At 44.3% G+C, this 23,863-nt stretch overlaps 1 protein-coding gene across 3 annotated transcripts in view; it reads right to left on the bottom strand.

The window, feature by feature from the left end:
* Positions 1-23,863, bottom strand: part of Arl15 (ADP ribosylation factor like GTPase 15) — a 361,821-nt gene that overhangs the window by 274,417 nt on the left and 63,541 nt on the right. The window contains exon 1 of one of the 3 annotated variants that reach the window (XM_029468256.1): positions 12,922-13,019. The exons of 1 other annotated variant lie outside the window; for it this stretch is intronic. In XM_029468256.1, the coding sequence (XP_029324116.1) occupies positions 12,922-12,981 (60 nt within the window). In that variant the 5' untranslated portion in view covers positions 12,982-13,019. Of the gene's footprint in view, positions 1-12,921; positions 13,020-23,863 lie in introns of those variants that run through there. One more of the 3 variants, XM_029468255.1, reaches the window with a different exon arrangement.

The following is a 23,863-nucleotide window of genomic DNA, read 5'->3' as shown; positions in this document are numbered from 1 at the left end:
CTTTCCTGGTGTGCACAAAGCCCCAGCATTGAACCCCAGGACCCATAAACCATGGCAGCACTGTCTGCAGTCCTAGTACTTGGAAGGTGGAGGGAAGAGGTTCAGGAGTCCAAGGGCTACAGCGTTTTTCTCAAAAAGTACACAGAGAAACAATCCAGCCGTTCAGAGCACTGGCAGCTCTCGCAGAGGACCCATGTTCAGTCCCTGGTCCCCCACACACGGCTCACAACTATCTGTAACTCTGATTCTAAGGAGACCTGACACCCTCTCCTGGCAAGGGAGAGTGACAGGTGTGCACAAGGTATCCAGACAGACAGACAGACAAGCACTCAGAGGCATAAAGAACTAAGTATTTTCTAAGTATTTTCAAAGCAGGTAAATGAGATACGTGGTATCCACGAGAGGAAATCAGCAAGGCCATGTCCTAAAACAAGCAGGAAAGGGGAGGTGAAACTTGAAACACAAGAAAAGTCTCTCATTTGGGGGGGGGGGGGATCTCCCGGAAAGTAGGACCCAATTGAAAAAGACACACAAAAAGAAGTGTTGACAATTAAGGCTCTCGCTATTAAAAAGAGCCAAGAGAAATGGGAAGAATTCCAAGCAGACTTTGCAGAACTTATGGATTTGAATTTTCCCTCCCCTCAAAGGGCCTAGCCCTGGCTACACACAGGGCTGTAGAGCAAAACACAGCGTGGAATGTCAGAAAACTACAGTTGCCAAACACAATTAGAAATCAACAAAAATCCTGCCAACCAAAAAAGGCAAGAGACAAAGGCTCGAGGACTAAACAGAACGGTGCCTTGAGATGCCGCACCAGAAACTTAAAAACAAATGGCACAATGCCTTTGAAATCGTGAGGGAAAATAATGCCCGGCCTGGGCCTCCATCCGCACCCACTAAGGCATCAATCATGAGACTGATAAGAAAGGTCTCAAAATCGTGACCTCCCATGCACCCTGGGGTGAGCGAAGAAAGAAGACCTGGATGCCAGAGGGGACCTCACAGGAGAAGGGGTCCCCAGCACAGCAATTCAGAGGCTGGGGCCACCACAGATGACAGCCACACAGCCCTAGACAGCCATCAGACCAAAAAGAAGCAGATGGGGGGCTCTGGGAGAAGGAAGAGTCACCAAAAAGGTTAATCTGACAGGATTATCACATTAGGAAGAGAAGATCTGTGATGACTCGGGGGTGGGGGGGGGAGGGGATGGAGCAAACTCGAATAAACCAATGACATAGCAACTAAGGAAATATCACAGTAATTCACCCTAAGGGAAATCAGATTGGGGGGCGGGGGACACACGAGCGCGCTGCAGCAACGGCGGCCATGTCTACCATGTCTACCATTATTTTAAAACAGGGCAATGAAGAGACTTGGATCTACCCAAGTCCCCAGCATTAACATCCTGGCAGTGGCAGGAGGAGGTGAGAAAGGGGAAAAAGTGTTTGCTGAGGAGAAGAAGGAGAGGAGACTGTTAATCCTCCTTCTGAGGCTGGGAGCCACTGAGGATGCCAATCAGACAGGCACGAAGCAGCAGTGTGAACACACTGACCAGGGACACAGCAATAAAGAAAAATAAAACCAAAAACCAAATAGTTGAAAATAAACAAAATCGGAGGAGGAGGAAGAGGAGGAACAGGAGGGAATCACAGCTCACTTTTATGTGTCTATGAAATAATTTGATGTTTTAAATAATATATTGACCTAGAGCCCTGATTTTTAAAGAAAAATTACTAAATAATACACAAGGTAAGACATGTGGAATCCGATTCAGTCTACACTCATGTATCCACTTGTATGTTCATGAAATCATTAGAAAACTATGTACGCCTATACTCGGCAGTGCAGTAGCCCTCTTCTCAAAGGAGTATCTTGAGGTCTTTGTTACTTGAAAGAATGTTTAATGAAGAGAAATCACTCACCTCCAATCAGCTGAGGTGCCTAGACCCTGGCCAGACATGCTGGATTTAAAAAAAAAAAAAAAATCTGTGAAGGCTATTTGTAAAGTCAACATTCTTCCCAGGCCTTTGAAACTGGCAGCCTCCCTAATTTTTTATGTTATTAATTCATAACAAAAAAAATAAAAACCAGCTACCTTTTTCTTAAGTCACATTTTCCTCTTCATGTTATAAAACTACGGTGAGGTAAGAGATTACCAAGTATTATTCATTAGGCTGTGCTTTCAGAATAGCTGGGGAGACAGTGACTTGAAAACTACAGGGAACTCTGGGTAGAGATCATGCACTCTATTCTTTGTGTCTTAATATTTTGAGATACAATAACAAAATTATATTCATTCTTGTCTTCCACAGTGAGCTGAAAGGCAAGCAGGCAAACATAAGAAGATCAATTCACAAGAGGCTTTGCTTTGTGACAAAGTAGCATTTCCTATAGGAAATGGCTGAACATACCTGCTTTAAAATACCTACTAGGACTCTCTGACCGGGCATCCACAAGGTAAAATTCTCCAGTCGAATTAAAATTCTTTCTTTCATGAACTATCACCCCCTCAGTAAGGCAAGAGTATTTTGATGCAATTGATATGTCAGTGTTATCTGCTGTTACTGGAGTCTATACTCACTCTCCAACTAATTCTACCATGTCCTTGGAAATCTATAGCTAAGGAGTGCGGCCTGAAGACACTAATGTGGCCTTTCAATACAATGTCAACTGTACTACAATATATCCTGAATACATTATCGAGATAAAGCAACGCAAGACGTCATCATGAAATGTACCCACTCTAGTCTATCCTCAGATAGTTTCTCTCGCTGATGGACACCTGCATATGGCTAACCCTCGAAGACCTGAAGATGATAAGGCATTTCTGGATGTCCTATTGAGACGAATGTGGACATGGGGACTTTGGTTTCTCCAAAGGATGTTTTGTTGTTGTTTGAAGCAACGAATCTTCAAGGGGTTTCCAGCAGCCACAAAGATACCTGACAAGCAGGGACACCTAACAACTGCAAACTACTCTGAATGCATATTGTAAAACCTCCTTTCCTTGAACACGTTAAGTGTGACAGAGAAGTTAATTAAGTTGACAAACAACCAGTGATTAGTTCGGAGTCTTCTAGACACCGACTGAGTGGTCTTAGTGCAATAATTCATTACCAAGTCTGCAAAGCAAGGAGAGATGATACTACGGAGACTTGTATCCACAAAAATAAACACACACATTTTTGAAAGATACTTTTAGTCATCTGCTCAGGGCCGCATGCATAAGGGGTGCTCTATCTTCCTGAATCAGTAAGGCCTAAAGGGTTTCACTTTGGAGTTATTCTTTTTTCCCCCTCCTATCAGGTCAGTGACTGGTAAGATTTACCAGAGGACTATTCACTGATTGAAGGCCTGACAGCTTTCCTTACCTAGGCTCCAGGAAGCAATCCCTTGGACAGTTATAAGATCAGAAGCCCAAAAGAGCTAGTGTTCATTTTGGATAACATGTAAACCTGTTAAGCATTTTTACAGTCCTGTCTTACTATTACTATAGATGCCTTTTTAAAAAAAAAAATGATTTTATTTAGGGGTGTGTGTTTGTGTGCATGTGTGAGTGTGTGTGTGTGAGTGTAGACACCTGGGCATCACCTTGTCGGCACCTAGAGGTCAGGTGACAAGAAGAATCAGTTCGTTCTTTCCTGGGAGGGAGTCCCAGTGATCCAACTCGGTTCATAGCTTTGGTGGCACTTTACCTCCTGAGCAATCTTGTTTTACAGCGAGAAAGTTTAGGGAGAAAACGAAAAGTACCCAGCGCTCACAATAAGGTATCTGGATATGTGGAACATCCCTGCCTGCTTAGCCAAACGAAGAATAGTTTCAATAGCTTTAAAAAAATGCCAGGTCACAGATGTGTTAAAGATCTAGACCACTGGTTAATTCTACTTAGAATGTGATTGGCTGCAAGTACCCTAAAATTTACTCTATGGTGTTTTCAATGAAGTCCAACCAAATTTAAAGGGGAAGAGATCGTACATAGCATGTGTACAACCACCCCTCTGTATACACACACATGTATGTATCACACACATAAGTGTACGTGCACACACACACGTCCACACAAACACACACTCGTCAAGTAGACCATATATTCATACAGGATTAGAGGCAGTATACAATCTTGGTCGATATCCAACTTTGTCACAGCTACACTCAATACCAAACGGACAAAGCTGTGTCCCAACAGCAATGCATAGAAAGACACACTCAGCCCATTTGCTATAACTTCCTAATCACCAGATTAATAAAAATGCCAATCTCTGGTTTAGATAAACAGGACTGAAAAGAAGCTAGAGTCTTTGTCTCTCCCAAGACAGTCAGAAAAGCTACCTAGCATCTAAAAGCCACAGCCATATGCAAACAGAGAAAACTACAAAGAAGGGCTGGGGGAGGGGACCTGAGCAAGTTAGCAACAGGGATCCCTCCCCTCTTCACAAGAGAGGAAAAGTTCCCACCCCCACCCCTGAGTAGCCCCCACACACACCATGAGTAGCCACACACACACACACACACACACACACACCACGAGATTATTGCTCAGAACCAAGCAGTACAACCACAGGGCAGTGTGGAAAGCTGTGGGTGCCTTCAAGTCTCTTACACAGTACAGGATGTAAGTAGTTTAGGCAAGTTCACAACTGCCCCATGTTAGACACACTGCAGCCTTGGCTGAAAGGGAAAGCGGGTATTGCCTACCCATTGAACAATGTGTGTTTCATGGCGCTCCATAGTTTATATTTTCTCTATTGATTATATATATATATATATATATATATATATATATATATATAATCTGCTGCACAAGATGAAATATGCTTTCATTAGTCAAATGGAGGCAGAGAGAGCACAAGAAAATTCAGAGGCAGGGGCACACCTATTAAAGGGGTATCTATCACTAGTCCCGTAAACGTAAACTAAGAGATGGGGAACGGTTCCCCCCGACAACGTCAAATACTTAACCTATCCAAACCGCTGTTTCTACAACTAGAAAAATGAGGTTGTTAAATCAGACCCCCTCTAAGGTCCCCTAAAGCTCTAACATCCTGTGGTTCCTTTAAATATGTTATCTGATCAAATAAACAAGGTATAAAATAGACTGTCAAAACTCCCTTCGAAAAGCAGTAAACCCCAACGACCATTGTGGAGGAGAGCCGAGAGCCTTTAACTAAAGGGGGGTGGGGGGGGAATTTTACTTAAAGAACTTCACACATTGCTAAAAGACTAGCATTCCATTCAACCCTTCCAATTTCCAGAAAAACAAAAGTGTAAGAAGGGTAGTTAACTTTTTAAAAACACTATAAATGTGTCTTGTAAAATTTATACTGTTTCTTCTTACAGCGAATTTAAAATAGTTTTCGAGTCCAAAATGGTAAGTGTTGTAGCTGGCCAAGGACTGGACACCCTACAGCACCCTCTCTACTGTCAAAACCCTGAAGAGTCTGTGGAAAGACAGGATGGCAACACATCTTTAGCAGAGCTTGGAAGACCTCACCCAAAGGATGGTCCCCTTAACAACGCACTACTAGTTCATCAAAACTTAGGAAAGATCGCAGTGTCCAGAAGAAATGTGCGTTGCCAGGGAATACAAAGTGAGTAAGTAACCTCTCGAGTTAAGCGGAACAAGGAGAAGAAAGAAACGGCGAGAGGCAAGGGGCAGCTTTGGAAGGAGAAAAAAAAAAAATCATTCAACAAAATGTTCCCACTATTTTTCTGGGAAATCATCTAAGTTTACAACTGAGGTAATCAGATTCTTTCCAATAAATTGGTCATAACTCATGCTAAAAAGCAAATAATAATATCCCGAGGAATCAATGCAGGAAAAATGTAACTTAGGACATATAACTGGAAGTCTTGAATGGAAGCAAAGCTGAAAAGCCATTTCACTATTCTGGGGGGAGGGGATGGAACATAATGCAGAGAGATTTACCTTGAACCCCAAATTACAGCATCTTTGATGCAGCTGACAAACCGTTCGCAATTCAGTTCAAACCCACATAGGAGAGGCCTTTAAAAACAGAGTCCTTGGCAGTCTACCAAAGGATGGCTGAATGGCAAGGGCCAAAATGGAAGGAAGGACCTGGAAGCAGCAAGGAAAAGCCACAAGGGGACCAGAGAGAGCTGACAGGGAGCCCTCGAATCCCTCCTTGCACTCAGTAATAGATACCACGTCCATTACTACTGCCTGGGGAAGAATAAGAGAAGACACCCTTCTCTATCTCCACTCTGACATATCAAGACGGTCTGCGTGGGTTTTCCCAAATGCCAGGTCTCCGAGAAATGAAAGAACTTGCTTCGGTGCTTGGAGCCTTCCGCCCCCACCAAGTCAGTTCCCTCCATACTCTCTGCCATGCCACGGTCTCAGAATTCTAACCCTCCCCGCCCGCCCACAGCCTCCCAGCCACTCATCCACACCAAGGGACAATAATAGGAAAACGCAGTTCCAGGCATGTCTCGGCATGTTCAGGATGGAGATGGCCCTCACTCCTCAAACTGCTTTGGATGAAAGAGGCGCAAAGGCTTGTCCCTGTGACCCAAGCATTAAAAAAATGCGAGCTTGGTCGGTTCCGCCTGAAAGGTCCCACCCAGAGATGCCCTGTGGCATGGCATGTGCGACCCTCCCCAGCTCTGTAGCATTGATGATTGAACACCGGAGAGGGATTTGGGTCACATTTATTTATTTATTTATCTTAAGCCCCTGTGTCTCTCGCTTTCCTCGAGGAAACCTGTGACTCTCGGAAGAGCCGTGGTAGCTGTGACCCCACGCTGGAAGGAGGTAGGATCAAAGGCAGCCTGGCCAGACGTGGGAAACCATTTCCACTGAGAGTGGACATACTGCCTGTCAAAAGGTTACTCCCACCGCGTTGGGACAGCAGATCACATTACTAGGAGTAACAACATGAAAGGGCAAAATCTGGCCACAGTCCCCCACATACATGTTTTTCTTTCCACCAGGGGCAAATGGGAGACACCAGCCACCTCGGAGTTCCCGTCTTATCACTTGGGGGGGATGGGAACGGGGATGGGCGAGGCGGGAAGGGAGCCTTTCCCTAATCAATACAGACCCTGAGCCGCAGCCACTGTTTAATTCCTTTTATATTTTTCTTTTCATTCAGAAACAGCTCACATTCACAGAGACTTTTCTGTCTTCAACTTTTTTTTTTTTTTTTTTTAAATCCGAGCGATCGCAAGCTATATTCTGTGGAAGACAAAATAACTTTGGCGGCGTAAATCTTAATGTCAATGACAGGAAGGCTTTGGTGAGCCATTACCATAAATCTGACAAACGCTAATTTGATGGGTGGCTGTATCTGCCTGCTGCACGGACAGTCTAGACAGTCTATTGAGAAATCTTAAAACACAACTGTTTGTTCCCTGTAACACCATCTGGATGTGGCAATAAGCGCCGACCCAGTGCCATTCACACATGGATCAAAGCACATGCTAATGCTATCATGAAGTCATACACATAAAAAATTCAATCTGAGAACGCAAAGCAATTTTCCTAAGTCTTCAGTGAAGAAACCCCCAGACTTAGTGAGACTCGAGCGAAGTGTGTGAAGGGGGGGAGGGGAGGAAGGGGAGGGTGGTGGAGGAACCGAATATTTAATGAGCCTGGCTTCCAGAGGAATGTTAGGCCACCCATTGTATTGGGAAAAGGCTCACGTCACGCTTCAGTCTTGGTACCCGTCAGGGTGCCCCTTTACAAACATTGATCTGAGGAGGAGCTTTGTCTGATCATTACCTGGTTCAGCAGAGGGGAAGAGGGCGGACTCGGGGATGTGAAATAAAAGATGGGGTACAAGGTGTAAATCGAATATCATAACATATCAGGTCTGAAGTGGCGTACACGTTCAATACCCGCAATATGAAAAATCTTTCTCATTAAACTGAATGTGGCATCAGATCAAAGAATCACGGGCCTCCTATTGAACTCCTTTAAATATTACAAACGTAAGAGCAAGTCTGGCTGTGCATAAAACAGAAACGAAGCCCCCCACTCCACACCCCCTGCCACCCCCACCCCCTGCACCCTTATCCTACAGCAGGCTGGAGAAGGACACTGCTCATGAAATCTCTGAGTGTGGGTCAAACACGAAGAATCTCGACCCACATTCAATAAGGCACCAATAAATTAAAATCGGAATTGAGCAGCACTTTCATAAACACGTGACTTCTACCTTTTTAAGGCACAATTTTAAAATACATCATTAAAGGGCACAGAGGCACTCTCTGACCACCTTGCTGCTGGAAGGGAGTTCTTGCTTGATGCAAGGGTTTCACTCCACTGGGCATTACTACCAGTAAGTTTGATGCCTGTGCTTCGTGGCTGGCTGACATCATCTCCTGTCAGAATCTGATGGGGGTGGGGGTGGGGGGTGTCCATGACACAAAACACCTTAGCAACATGTTGTATTATTATACTTATCTCTGTCTGCTAAGAGGCAATAAATATGTCTTGTCTGTATTTCATTCACTCGGCCTAAGTCATACAAATTCCCACCAGCGTATTTTATTTTTATTTTATTTTATTTTATTTTATAGCGGTTATAATCGGAGTGTCTGCATTATGTATGGATGGATGTGCACAAACACACACATTCAACTAGATGAATTGTCCAAGTGTGTTATCCAGGCCACGGGAGGTGGGTTACACAGCAAAACCAGTGAGAAATTACATGCTTTGTCTATCAGAAGACTGTGGCTTATGCAGCAAATTTCCAGCTTCCACGGTTACTAGAGATTTACCCACATAAACGAAGCTTCAAATGGGAACGGAGGCAAATCCCTTCTGTCCCGCAAAGTGCAGGCGCTTCGTGTCCTTCAAGTGTACCTGCTGGAATATGCAGAGGCAACTTGGAACCACAGCAAGAACGCACTGCCGCTTCTAAAATATGAAATTTTACAAGGCCAGCCCAGGGCTATGATTTTACAGCGCTGGTGATGTAGCCAGTCAATAGATGAGAAAACCAAAGACTGACAGGTGTGTGAGGGGGGGGTGGGGGGGTGATGTTCTGATGTTCTTAACATTCAATTTCCAAGGAAGACACTTCCCAAAGTATTTCCTAACAAAAACATTTCAAATGTAATATTAATAACATAATGCTTTTGTTTCTTAACGTGGGAGGGGGGGGGGGAATCTACCAATTTTAACACCCCATCCAACATGGAGTTTCCCCATAGTCAAGTATGTTAAATAAGAAAACGTCTTGAAGTGTGTCAACTGCCAATCAACTGCACAAGTTTCCAGTGCAAATGACAATGTTTTTATTTTACATTCATCCTAAACCACAGAGCTGGCCGGTTAACATAATCTAGATCTCACACATACACACACACACACACACACACACACACACACACACAAAACACAACAACAACCAAAAAAAAAAAAAAAAAACCCGAAAGAACAGCCTGTTTTTCTGAACTATGCCTGAGAGACCTGCAAAGACCCAACACAAGAACGTAATCCACCTTTTCCATGGACGGCCCTTGTCCTAACTTCCAAAGAAATGCACTGTACAGATGTGAGCTAGCTTAGTCAGGGAGTTAACTATACGCCAAGATTTCTCAGCAGAACTAAGAACTATTCCATTGGCGTGATTCTCCGTCATGATTCGGTGGTACTCGAGGGAGAGGTCAGATAAAAATACTGATCTAAAATAACTGGGAAATCATAACCACTCTTGTTAACCATTTTATATATTTATACGACTGCTTTTACAAATATAATTAAACATCTATGCACTGCGCCCCTATTACACGGACTAAATTGCAACTGATAATCATGTTGTCTACCAATAATGGCTTCCTTTCAGGCTGTGGTTGTAATTCTGTAAGTTTAAAAGGGGGGAAAAAATCACCCAAACATTGCTTAATGTAGCTAATCAGGCATTTTCAAAATTAGACTGTAATGAAATGTTAGACAGTGCGTCCAAGGAGCTAAAAGAATGTGCTGCCGTGGAACAGTACTGCCATCTACTGGCTGATGTGATACACTGCCAGGTCAGTGGCGCCAAGGGTTTTATCAGTGTCTTACCAAAGGAAGCCTAAGGCAGACAGCATTAAAGATGCCAGGAAGAAATCAGAAAAACCCAGGTCTCACTTTTAGAGCGAAAGATTTTTTTTTCATTTTTTCTAAGCACCATTCTAAAGCATGGCTTTGTTTTCTGGCTTTGACATGTGAGATTTCCTTCTGTGAAAAACCCATCAAGGTTACTATCACTTGTATTTATGAAATGATCATGCCTAGACAATTCCTTTCAATCCCCAAAGTGTGTCTCTCAGCCAGATCTTGCTTCTGGGAACACAGAGAACAAACAGGCATAAGTCCGCAATAAGCACCCGTGGATACGTTCACATTCATGAAAGCGATTTGGTTGGGGAAGTCATAAAACAAAATGGTATTCTAGGTTTTGACTGAACTGATTCAAAAAATCTATAGATAAGGTGGTTGTCACAATGGTTGCCACCAGGACTCTTTGTAGCCTCCAGTAGATGGTTCTCCTATAGGAGTTCAACTGATTATTTCTAAGTCGCTTACACGCAGATGTCAGGAGAAGGAAATACAACCGGACCCTTTATTTTAAATGGAGCTTCTGGGAAGATCACAGATCTGCACACAGATCATCCATTGGAGAACATGATGCTGAGTTCCACTGTGGCTTACAGTATACAAGTTGCAATTGTGGGCTATACCTGCTAACGCTTTAGACAAAAACTGCTACAGAGGGGTCCTTTTGGTTTTTGCATTTAAAAAGAAAGAAAGAAAAGAAGAAAAAGAAAAAAAAGAAGAAAAAACAGTAATCTGAAGAAGAAGAAGAAGAAGAAAAAAAAAAAACCAGAGATTACAGACAGAAAACATTTAGGTGACAGAATTTTTAAAAGGGGTTTAGTCTCCACTAACATAGTCCTTTTAGGCCACATAATTGAAGAACTCTAAAGAACCACAAAATAAACTGAAAATCCCAGACATAAAGAGATCCACTTATTAATTAAAAGCAGCTCCCTTTCGCTATTAAAACAAGGTTGCCCATGCATACTTTATTGCTGTCACAGTCTTGCATGAGGCAGTATTCAAAACACATAAAAGTGAAGTTGAATAGTTCTCTATGTGCGGAGTAGAGTTAAGTCATGTCTGCTTGCACAAAACTGTTTTTGCAAAGCCGCCACAGAGAGAGGACGGGAGTGAAAGAGAGTAAAAACGTACCAAGTCTCAAGTTCACCGACCAGAGGACTGGGGGTGGGAAGGGTAGGGTGGGGCGCCTTGTGGACAACGTGAGGTGAACCAGAAAAATGCCTGAAACTCTCCCTGTTGTAAAAACTGGAACCAGAAATCAAGACAATCACCACAAAAGAAAGAGGCAGGGAACTAATTAAATAAATTACATATTAATTAAATACAAGTTCTTTGGGGACTTTTTTTTTTTTTAAGTCTGGGTTTTGAATCCACGAAATGTATATCATAGTGGTTTCTCTGTGAGAAAAGAAAGAAAAAGAGAAAGAAGCAATAGTCACTGATAACATTCCATAATGTAGTTTTATTGTAAGCACAGAAGGAACTTGGTGGTCCAAAGGCTCATTGTTCATACTAACCGTCCTTTAAAGCGATTGGGTAACCAGTCTGTAAAAATCAGGAACTAAACCAAAAAGGGAAAAAAAATCTGTCCTTCTGTAGCCACAGTGAGAATAAGCCACTGACATCTTAGACTAAAGGCAGCAGTGTTAACTGAAGCCAAGACTTAACAGACTCTGGTCTTAAGCACAGAAAATAAAGACATTTCTGGAATAGATTTTAAAACCAATCTCCTCATTTTATGATGCACCTATAACCGCATGAGAGCTTCAACTGTATGGGCAGTGGCTGACCACAGCAGTGCTCTGATTTATACATGTTTACAGATGACACGGCAGTGAAAAGTTACCTGTTACCCTGTGTCCACACATGGCACTGGCAGAAACTGGGGAAAACGGGTTTGCCATCAAGGTCAAAGAAGCTTAGAAGCTGACCCAGCTGATAAACACAGTTTACCCCCACCCTCCCACAAACTCCATTTTCTTTTCCTTTGCAGAAGACTCTAAAGAAGCCAGACAGTTTCCTAGAGCCGTGTGTGGAATCTGCTACTGAACTTTAGTCAGCCGGGTTCTCCCTGTTGTGGCTTCCTGGCACGCGTTTGAAGTGTCTCCATGTCTCCTTACCTGGAAACCCCCGTAGGGGATCCCAGGACGCAAGCAAGCATTTTCCGCTGGGAACGGCAGCATCTTCCCATCATGCCTCTCAGTGCCCTGGGCACTCCAAGAGACCATGGAGCACAGTCAGGACACTATGTCTTGGCTCTGTTTACTTACAGACCTATTTTCTAATTCAATTAAATAGCAAGCCCCATATAATCTCTCTCTCTCTCTCTCTCTCTCTCTCTCTCTCTCTCTCTCTCTCTCTCTCTCAAACCAGCAAGAACCCCCAGATGACACAACACACATCATTTATTACTCTTGGTGGAGCTCTGGGAACTGGTGGCGAGCAGTAAACTGGAAGGCCAGGTTTATAAATTCAAAGTGGGGTTGGTCGATGTGTCTTTTCTTCCTCTTTAATTCTAAACAAAAATCTAGAATTTAAGGCGCGGGTCGGGGAGGTGCCACTGGCCCTTCTCCCATCTGAGACTTTGTTTCTACTGAAAACCTAATTTCTTTCCCCAGATGGCTTTACCATAATGGAGAAAAGAATCCCCACTTTTTTACCTTTAGTCCGTAGCACAGGTCGGGTGTATGTGGGCTTTTTGTGTTCACTTTTGATTTCCTCCGTTTAGGCTCACAGTACAAGGATTGTGGTACGTTTCATGGAAGTCAGGAGACAGGGTCACAGAAATGATTTCCTTGGCTTTTCCTGGGAATGTGTCCAGGGCCCAGGGAGAAGGAGAAACACACCTTGATACATACACAGGAGCAGAGGAGGCTGACTTCACTGTAAATGAACCACGCTGACATTCTAGCTCAGACGAAGAGAATGCTCTTCCGGGACCTGTCTTCTATTTCCCCTTCTTTCAGATTTTACAACAGGGGAAGCACTTGAGGTGATGGTGTACACACACACACACACACACACACACAGAGAGAGAGAGAGAGAGAGAGAGAGAGAGAGAGAGAGAGAGAGAGAGAGAGAGATCAGTTAATGAGATTCTAACTGGTACAAGAACAAATCTATCTATCTAAAGCCCTACTCTTCCTAAGTGTGGATTTCACACAAAGACCTACATGTAAGCGAACCGATTTTACAGGAATGCCAAATTTCCATCAAGCTGAGAACAGGACAGCCCCCAAACACACAACAAATCATGGGCTCCCAGAAACATATTTGGCCAGAAACGTAAGGAGCAGAGTCAGGAGAGAGAAAGAGAGCAAGAAAAGGAAAGGGGAGAAGGAAAACAGAAGGGAGTCTAGAGGTAAAAAACAAAAGTGAGCCAGCGTGAAATGAAGGATGAATCCTAGAAGGGTAAGAAAGGGCTTCCCGAACCCCAGGCCCTCTCCCACTCCTGGGGGATAGATAGATGCCCCTCAGCTACACGAGCCGTCCAGTGAACAAAAAAGCCAAGGAGGGGGTAAACTTTAAACTAGTTCTTGGGATATTCCAGATATAGAAATCATCTTTAGCTAAAGATTTAAAGATCAAGTGAGGCAACAATATAACCTTATGTTTGGGAATGTGTCCTGCAACCCTCCAGGTTTGCTTGGCTGAATCCCAGAACATGGAAAACAAAACCCAAAACAGAAGGTAAAAATAGCAAAAGGTGTCTGGGCCACCTATTTGGACACTACAGCGTTCCATACGGATCTCTCCTTTGCAGGACCCTCCAGTCCCGGTGAACTCTGGCAGGGCGGGGCCGCAACAAACCAGAACCGCTGCTTGTTCATCGAGCGTGCTAAGTCGTTTCCTTTTAAGTGGTTGGAGCATCTGTGCAGCTAAAGGTAGGGGACAGATAAGAGAGGAGTGGGGACACATATTCCTTCACTCTCAGCCACCGACCCCCTCGGTGTAAGAAAGAAGAAACGCAGGTGCACATGCAGGGAAGGGTGGGGAAGTCTCTTCCAAGGCCTTGTTCCTTAGCTCGAGACTGGATGGAATTCAGGAGAGCTCGGACAGGTCACTCGGGAGTAAACTGGCCTCCCCACATCTTATCACCAGGCAGCTTTTATGACTCCACGTGGTAACAAGTCAACAGCACACCATCCTCTCACCATTGAAAGAAAGCAACAAAACAAGTGACCCTGTTCCCAGCATCGGGGATGAATTCCCTCCTGGGGAACAGATGTCAGACCCAAGCTTCTCCTCAGAGTCACACCACTATTGCGCAGTGAGCACATCTTGCCTGGGAAGTCAGTTTTGCAGCGTGCCTGGCCCAGCACTGGGTAACACCAGATGCCCGTATGGAACCTTCTAGAACTATGAAAGCTAGCCAGCAATGAGTTTCCTGGTCAATTCCAGATCGATTTCTCTGTGTCGTGCCACCAAAGAGGGTGATGTTTTCAGCAACGGAGTCTTACCATCTACTGAGGGGTGGGCAGCCAAGAGCAATGGAAAAAGCCTGTCTGGTTCTGGTTATCTCTGGGACCTTAACAACCTGTGCCTGCCGCTGAGAGTTTCACTTGATAGCCCATGTCTTCTGGGAGGAGCACTAAATGTGGGCTACTTCTATTGAAACTTCATTTAAAAAAAAAAAAAAAAACCTGTATTTCTAATTAGTTTCCAAAACAGTAGCGCTTCTTCACACATCCAAATGTTCACATTATCCAACTGTCCTCTAGATCATTCTATTTACATCTGTAGATTTGTGCTGTTCCCCAACCTGGTCAGAGAGACTTACTGCAGTGGGTAGCTGTGGGTGCAGAGATGTATTATCACTGAAATGTTAAAAATAAGTCCCGGGCTGGAGAGATGGTTCAGAGGTTAAGAGCACCGACTGCTCTTCCTAGAGATCCTGAGTTCAATTCCCAGCAACCACATGGTTGTGCTCGCTAGTAGCCCGATCTGCACATGCGCACTACAGACTCACGTTTAAGGTTCTCAAAGCAAAGCTTCAAGAAAAATCTAAGAAGGGTCTACCTGAGGACTTACTACAGAGCATTAAATGGCATTTAAAAGTCCTACAGTCTTTCAAAAGAAAACAAACACAAAACCACCTCTAATGAATGGAAACAGGGGGTTCAGACTATAATCCTGACACAGGCAAAATGGCCACACCCTACACTGAGAACGCACCAGGACCAGGAGAATATAGAAAGCAAGCGAGGCTTCTCTTTGCAACAAGAAGAAGGCCAGCGGAATAAATACCTCAACACAGAGCAGAGCCTTGACTGCCCAAGACAGGGGGCACACTGAGCACACGGAAAACCAAGAAGTCAGAGCCAGATGTGGTGAGGGCTTCAACTGCATTCGGATAAAATGTGTTTGTGGCCATGCGGGGAAGGGACTTGAGGGGCCTCGGGTTTAGGAAGTTAAGTCTCAGCAGAGTGCTGTTGGGACGAGAGGCCGGAGTAACCTGCCAAGTCCGAGGAGGGGCTGGCTGACCTCCAGCAGCCAGAGTGTGAGAATGCACAGAGGTGACCGACCGATCGCCTGCAGCCTAGAGGGACAACTCTCTCATTAGACAGCGCTGCCCTGTGAGGAAGAGAGTTCAGACACAGAGAGGAAGGTGGGATCTCAAGAGGAAAAAGGGCTGGGGGGGAGGGGAGAAAAAGCAGGGATTTACTTCGAGGAGCCAACAGACAGGCAGGCAGAAAATGGACAGGCAGACTAAAACAATAAATAAATAAATAAATAAATAAATAAATAAATAAATAAATAAATATAAAAAAACGGGCATACTAAAACTTAATCAGTTGATGGCTGGACTTATGGATTGGGTCCATCTGCCAAGATTCCAAAGGACTTCACGTGGCTCAAATACATAAATACAACAAACAGCGAGATGGAAAATAGAAATGGTTATAAATCAGCATCTAGGCTCAACAAGTTAGAGATTGGATTATGGAACTCAAGCGGGACCTGGGGACTGAAATTGAAAATTTGGACACCGTCAGCGTGAAAGTGACCACTGTCACTGCCCCTTGAGAGTGGGAGTGGCGGGACCGGGGTGGGGTCGGGAGCGGACTCTTTTTTTTTTTTTTTTTTTCACCTTATAACAAGCTTTTGTCGTTTAAACTTTTAATCAGCAGATACATCCTACTTCTTGAGATTTTTTTTTATATATATATCCATCTTTTTGGAGGAAAGAAAAAACAAAAAGAGCAAGGTTGGAGCAACAGACACCATCATGAATTAATTAGTCCTTAGGTACGAACACGTACTGCATGTGATCAGTTAGTTAGCCAGGCCTGGAAGGAATCACAGTAACAACCCTGCTCAGAATCCTGGCGTGGCCGTTTTTCTTCAGGGCCCAGGAGCCAGTGGAAAAGGCACGGGCAGGCAATTAAATGGGATTTAAATGTCTCCTGTTTCTCACTGATTCCAGGCTGGGGGATTAGGGATGTTCAACTTTCCAAATGACAGAAAGAACATTGGTTCTGTGGGCGTGGAGGTTGAGCGGTCCGGGCTCATCCTCTCTCCCGTCCACCAGGGAAGGAAAGAGACTGTGGGCAAGAGGGTCCCTCCACCGCCTGTGCGAGTGACAGGTCTCCGCATGCCCTCCCACGAGAAGCAAGGGAGCATGGCTAAGCCAGCTACCCTCACTGCCTCGAGGAGGCTCTGCACTGTCCTCTCTTCATCCTCTGGCCCTCTGAGAGGCTGGCACTACTGTGACGCTCCTTCACTAAATGACAAAGAAACGTCTTCAAGGCTGGAAGGCTGGCTGGTAGTCACTGCGAGAGAACCATCTATCTGAAAGGTTCTAAGACCGGCATTGCTAAATCTCCAGTTAGAGATGAACTAAAAACCGTAACAGAATCACTAAGTTCTACAAACTAGTCCTGTAAGTAGGAATGTCTCAGGCAGGTTAAGCAACACAGCTCATCTCTCCCGAACAGCCAAAGATGCAGTGGGGCAGCCGCGTTAGGGCACCGGACGGGGCAAAGCACGTGACCCCGTGACGGCTGCGCGCATCCTAAAGGCACTGCAGCCTGAACACTTCCTGTACACTTTCCGGGTGTGAACTCTGTAGTGTGCCGATAAACAAGAAAATACACCACGAACACTTCCTCTAAGAAGCTTCCAGCAACCATCTGTTTCGTTTTAATTTTTCCACGTTTGTATCTCTTCCTGTTTCCCTTCGGAATCCACTTTTTTTTTTCTCTGTGACCCGTGGAAACACCCTGGCTTCATTCTCCTCTGCATGCTCCCAACAGGGCAAGCCTGGGTAGTTAGCCTGCTTTCCGTAAAAACACACATTTTCCAAACCTAGATTTGAATTATTATTATTAATTAGAAATTAAGTGGGAGCCCCTGGCCATGTCCAGGAACTCTACTACCTGATTAGTGCCCTAACCAAGATAGGCTTTCTGTTGTCTCCTGAAAACTCAAGCTATGGTTCCAACAAAAGGACTGAAGGAAAGTCAAAGGCCCATTGAGAAAGTTAATACACTAAGCGAGGCATTAAGAAACAGATAATGTTCTCAGAAGAGAAGATAAGGAGGGTGAGTTAAAACGGTAACCTGAAAAACTTGTCAGAAAGGCTGAAACCACATCCATTTTAGTGAAGAGAGTTCAATGTAGCAAGCAAGTTAAAAATGAACTCAGGAGCTGGACAAGCAAAATGGAGACAGTCAGAGCCCAGAGACGATCAAAGGAGACTCGGGAGGTTGTGGAGCCTGGGGAAAAGGCGGCTGGCCAGAGGAGAGGCGCTGCCCAGCGGATGCCTGGGAATCCGAAATGAATCTGAAGCCTGTGACTCGCCATCCCCTCAGGTGAATTTGTTCCCACTTGGGAAAAGCACGTGGAGGGGTCTGTGAGGGGTCACACCCTCTCCCGTCTGGAGGGACATCTTTGACATTCTTATAGCATAAAGGCCACTTCTGCCACCTCGGCTGTCAGTGGTCATACTCATTCCTCCACTAAGCCTTCTCCAAGTATCTGGAGACTTGAGCCATGAGGTGACAAACTCTGGAACTCGGTCGCTCAAGTGTGGCCTGCCTAGTAAAACCAGACTCAGCGTATAGCAAAAGCCTGTGGGAATGGCTAATAAGCTGAAGTCATACTAAGAGTGCAAGGTTTTGTTTTTCCTTCCTCTGATAACTTGTACTCTCTTCACTACCAGTTCCAGCACACATCCTCAGAGGAGAATTTCACAGTATTTGGCTGACTGTACCCGCCCCCTGGTGGCTACCCGGGGTAAGGCGATAAGCCAGGAAATCCTGATGGCCCGCACAGCAGAACAGCAGAATCTTAGACAACCAGAAAACAGAATCTACTTGATTGGAGAACTAGGAAGAGTTGGTGTAACAAAGTATAATTTCTAAAAGAAAAACTCACACAATAGTAAAGTATACGTTCACAGGCCTTTCTTACTCATCTACTGCAGCCAAGGGGATCTGTTCACATCTCACTAAACTGATTTGTTGTTCTGTCCTCTTTGTCTAACTGTGCCCTTTCGGGTGGGCCTAAGCTGTGCTACTAACAAGAACTGGGCTGCAGCCGGGCGTGGTGGCAAACGCCTTTAATACCAGCACTCGGGAAGCAGAGGCAGGCGGATTTCTGAGTTCAAGGCCAGCCTGGTCGACAAAGTGAGTTCCAGGACAGCCAGGGCTACACAGAGAAACCCTCAAAAAGCCAAAAAAAAAAAAAAAAAAAGAACTGGGGTGCTTCTTATATGCAACGAGGGCTCAGAGGGATTTGGCTAAGGCTATATGTCCCTACCACCTCCTGGAACACAGTCAGATTCCCATCCAAGGCCAACACAGACCAAACTCTCGGGAACTGAGCCCCACCACGCCTTGGGCCTTCCTGATGCTTTTGTGCAATCACTGTTATGGTGGCAAAGAGTGGCTCGGAAGCTCCAGGGCAGGCATTTACCTGAGCAAGGAAGGTTCACAAAGAGTGAGCTTCGAATCAAGACAGACAGATTCAGTTTACCAAGGAATTGGCCAGCCAGGGCATGGTGGCATATGCCTTCCATCCTGGCACTTTGGAGGCAGAGATGCACAGATACCTAAGAGTTCTAGGCAGCAAATGGAAACACAGTGAGACCCTGTCTTGAAAAACAAACAAACAAACAACAAACAAACAAGAAGTCCAAGAAAGGCTCCACCAAGTACCTGTGTGAAAATGTAGTCTCTCTTCTTAGTGCTATGCCTTCTCTAGTTCACCCTCCCTCCCCACAGACAGAAAGCGCTTGGCAGGGAAAAAACCCCAAAAGACTCCTACCTCCCCCACTGCATTCTCCCTGCGAATTATTTGGAGTCACATACTTCTCTGGATCCCTTCAGTTAACCAAGGTCTGTCTGTTTTATCACTGTTACGCGTGCGCGCGTGCGCACACACACACACAAAATAGGTATACAATAGTTGTACAAAGGGCTCCTTAAAACTGTGAAAGTCAGCTGATCTTAGCCACCAGGTTCCCATAACCATCTCCACCCCACACCACAGCATCCACCAGTTAGCACCTTACAAAGGAAAGCGCAAATATAGCCTGAATACGGGGACAGGAGTGACTTGTATTTGGTAGTATGACTTAAGAACTAAAAGAATGTGAGACTCTTACTGAGAGTTCCTAAGAATTAAATGCCAAAAGGAGCACTGGATCACAAAACAAGCCCTTGCTTCTTAATTTCTTACAAGCTGACTATTATATCAGTCAGGGTTCTGGGTTCTCTAGAGAAATGGAATTCATAGGAATATATATACATACATACACAGACACACAGACACACAAGACAGACAGACACACACAGGAACTCATTCCAGGCTGTGATCCAACAATGGCTGTCTACCAATACAAGTCCTAAGAATGCAGAGCTTGTTCAGCCCACAATGCTGGCTTCCTCAGCTGGTCTTCAGTATATCCCAGAATCCCAAAGAAGTGGGCTCTGCTCTCATGCCAGTGAACAGATGGACTGGCTAGTGAGAATGAAGGCAAGCAGGCAGAGAACAAGAGCTTCCTTCTTCCATGTCTGTTCTATGGGCTGCCACCAGAAGGTAGAATGCAGACTAAAAGGAGATCTCCCCAACTCAAAAGATCCAGATTAAAAGTGGGTCTTCCCACTTCAAAAAAGAAAGAAGCCCTTAGCTGGGTGGTGGCAGCACACACCTTTAGTCCCAGCACTTGGGAGGCAGAGGCAGAGGCAGGCGAATCTCTGAGTTCCAGGCCAGCCTGGGCTACAGAATTCCAGGCCAGCCTGGGATACACAAAGAAACCCTATCTTGAAAAAAGCAAAAGGGGAGAAAGGAAAAAAAATGAGCAGTTGTTCCCACCCCACTGGGTTTTAGCTAATTCCAGATGTAGTCAAGTTGACTACCAAGAGTAGCAAGTCAGGTCGGCCAAGAATATCTGGAACCAGGACGCAACAGCTATCCCAAATAATCCACTAAATTATGTTTTCTTAACTGAACAAATATGCTTTAAGTGCTTAGAAACACTAATTAATACTAATTAATACTAATAGACACAATTCAGGTGATTATTAACCCAACTTCCAGATATTAAAATTGCTCTCAATCCACACCTATGGAAAGACAATGCTGTTCACAAGACCTGCAACGACCTTGGAAAGTTAGCGTCAATGCCTCAGGTATCCCTTTGTTTGACTTTGTAGGCTAATGTCAAAAGAATTTAATTCTATACAAGTTTCTCTAAACGACATAAGTGAAAAAAAATATTTGGCTTTATGCATAACACTTTAAAACATAATAACATGGAAAACACTTAAAATAGACTAAAAAATAGACACTATTGAGTAATGGGTTCAGTTATGTTCTTAGAACACAAACATAGACCAAGATTTATGGAAGCATACATTTATTGTTTGAGAGGAGAAACAGGAGTGGCAGATTTTTTTTTTTTACCGTTTGAAAGTTATATGCAATTTTAAGTAAAAATAATTAAATAGGAAAAGAAATTTAAAGGTATTATGAACCTTATATTATAATTATTTCTCCTAAATGAAAACAATTCAACTTAATTCACAAGGATATCAGAAGTTTGAATCACAGGTAGAAATGGTCTATTTGGTTTTAAAATCGGAAGACATCTTTATCAAAGAAATTCAATGTCTAACTCCCACAGTGAGGGCACAGACCTGGGCGGCATAGAAACCTTCTCCACCACAATTAACCATTGGCAGGGACAGAGATCACAGTCCAATTTCTATTGCCTGCCTGGATGAAAGCGTATTCCTCTGCTAACCCTTAAATTCTGGGATCTATGAAGTGCTGAACTACTATCATAGAGATATCTTCTGGCCTTGAACTTGGAGTCTTTGTACATCAGCTCCCAGCACAGCAGCTTAATGAACGCAGTGCTTCAAATAAAGAACGCACTTCAGTCGCTCAACTCGAGGTGAAGAACTAAAGAGTCAGTGGTACTGACTCACAGCAGCCACCAGGGGGCACACCCTTCCACCTGGAACTTGAGCACCCGCTACCAAAACAATAATAAGTTATACTTCAAAAACTCTTTCTTTCTGAGCACAAAAGATCTCCAAGTCAGCTTAAACTTCCAGACAGAGCTAAGACAATTCTCTGGGGGTCATACTTACTATGAAATTCTACTTCGTGACGTGTCGGTGTCTCCTCCTGATCACAAAGCTGGCCTGCACCCACTACGACAACTGAAACGTTCTCATCCCGTAACCCATCTCAAGCCTACGATTATCACCTAGGTTTCCTACGACCCTGCCACTTCCTATCAGTTGGCCAAATTGACTCAAGAAAACATAACTGGTGAACTGGTGAACCCTTTGTTAACGGGCAGAACAAACTTAAAACCAAAGATCAGAGTGAGTAATGCATGGCGTGTGGCCCAGTTTGAGTGACACTGAAGTTTTGAACTCACATGATATGGGAAACATCTGATTCAACAGACTTCTTTAAGACATATTCTGGTCTTCTCTTGGTATTTATTACTTCCCAAATTCTCTATCTATGAAGACAGAATGTCTATCTGGGATTTTATCATGCCGGTATGTATTTCTAAAAACATGAAAATGAATTATAAAATAAGAAGACAGCCCCACAAGTAAGAGGGCAAATATAGTCCCACAAATTAAGCTGACTCTTAAACAAATTCTAATTGGATCTACATTTTAAATGCAATGAAATAAAATGAAGTCACAAGAGTGTCAGCATATATCTAAAGTAGTGGTAGTTTATAAAGTAGGATTTTCATTAAAAAAAAGATTTATGTAGTTTATTTTTATGTACGGCGTGTTGCATGGATGTATATATGTGTGCATCATGTTCATACAGTTCCAGAGGAGGCCACAAGAGGGCATCAGATCCCCTGTAACTGGAGTTATGGACCCTTTGTGAGCTGTCCTGTGGGTTTTAGGAGCTGTACTAGGTCCTCTGCAAGAAAAAGCAAGAGCTCTTAATAGCTGAGCCATCTCTCCATCCCCCAAATTGGTACATTCTTCTGGGTGAGGACCAGGATTCAAAGGAGAGTCCTGACTACTCCTTCCCAAATCATTACTCTGCTAATCCTCGCTGTCACTGTCATCACTTTATCCCTGAGTTTAATTACGTGGGGAAGCACTTGAACGGCAAGAGGAAGCACCCTGACATTTGGTGGCTAGAGCTAACCTCAGCCCCGGGGCTGGTGACCCTTTGCTTAGAGGGCGACACGCTCAGCTTCAAATTCCGAGCTGAAAAACTCTTCACCCCAGGACTGGTTTTACAATACACAACAACAAAAGACAACGGGGTGGGGTGGGGGTCAAAGAAGGAAGGAGGACACTGCCAGGTGGTGTCCCCAAGGCCCCTGACTTCTGAAACAAACGGGGAATACAAAACCTAAGACTGACTGGTGTGCGGTCACTTTCCCCAGTGAGGGCTGCAATGGGCACTAGAGGTCACTGTCATCTCAACAAATTCATATTCATTAGCAGTTCTTACTCAAGATCTTCACCCTGACGTTAAGCCAACCTCACAGACTAAGTGCCACTTCAAAGAACAAGAAAATCCTTGAGTAAGTGTTAAAGTGTTTTCTAAATCACTCTCAAGGAAATGAGGTCTCTGGAACAAAGCAGAAAATCAAGGGTATTTCATGGGTGGAACAGCGGAACAGGTATTCTTAGAGACATCACACTGGATCCAAACTTCATCCGCAGCATTAACCCAGTTCAAATATCACCTCGATAGTCACAGGTTTGTATGTCACTAATAAAAAAAATCTCTTTTCCACACAAATGTTAGCATAGCTAAGCAAATAAAATTGTGCCATCAGCCTTCTTCCCACAGTTACTGACAAGGTATTTTGGGCAGCAAGAGGTTCTTCTTCTAGACAAGAGGGGGGAGGAGGCGCCCTGAATACACAGCCCAGTGGGGAAAATTCAGCCTTATCTGCATGCAGTTAAATATGACCATTTGTTTATGTTCTGAATTCTGAGAGCAGAAATGGATGGGCATTTGAGATAGTTTCCTTAAACAAGATGGACAGACTATCGTCGCCCTTCTTCCTTCCTGAAGTCTGAAACACAGACGGGCATCTCGAGCTTGAGAGGCTGCTCCGGACAACAAAGTTCTCACAAGCACTGCAAAAGGAGAAGCAACAAGAGGGAAGGCTGGGTTCCTGAAAGACCACACACACCTCCCAGTGCGCCTTCCAAACCTGATGCTAACTGACGCAACACCCCCAGCTTTTGGTGCTTTGCCATTCCGAAGCCACCTATGATCTCAATAGGAACCACCAGATGCTCACATTTTAGATTTACCTTAAATTTATTT

The sequence above is a fragment of the Mus caroli genome, chromosome 13, assembly GCF_900094665.2.
Source record: "Mus caroli chromosome 13, CAROLI_EIJ_v1.1, whole genome shotgun sequence".
NCBI lineage: Eukaryota > Metazoa > Chordata > Mammalia > Rodentia > Muridae > Mus > Mus caroli.
Note: the sequence above shows the minus strand (reverse complement) of the source record. Positions and strands in the feature narration are given on the sequence as shown.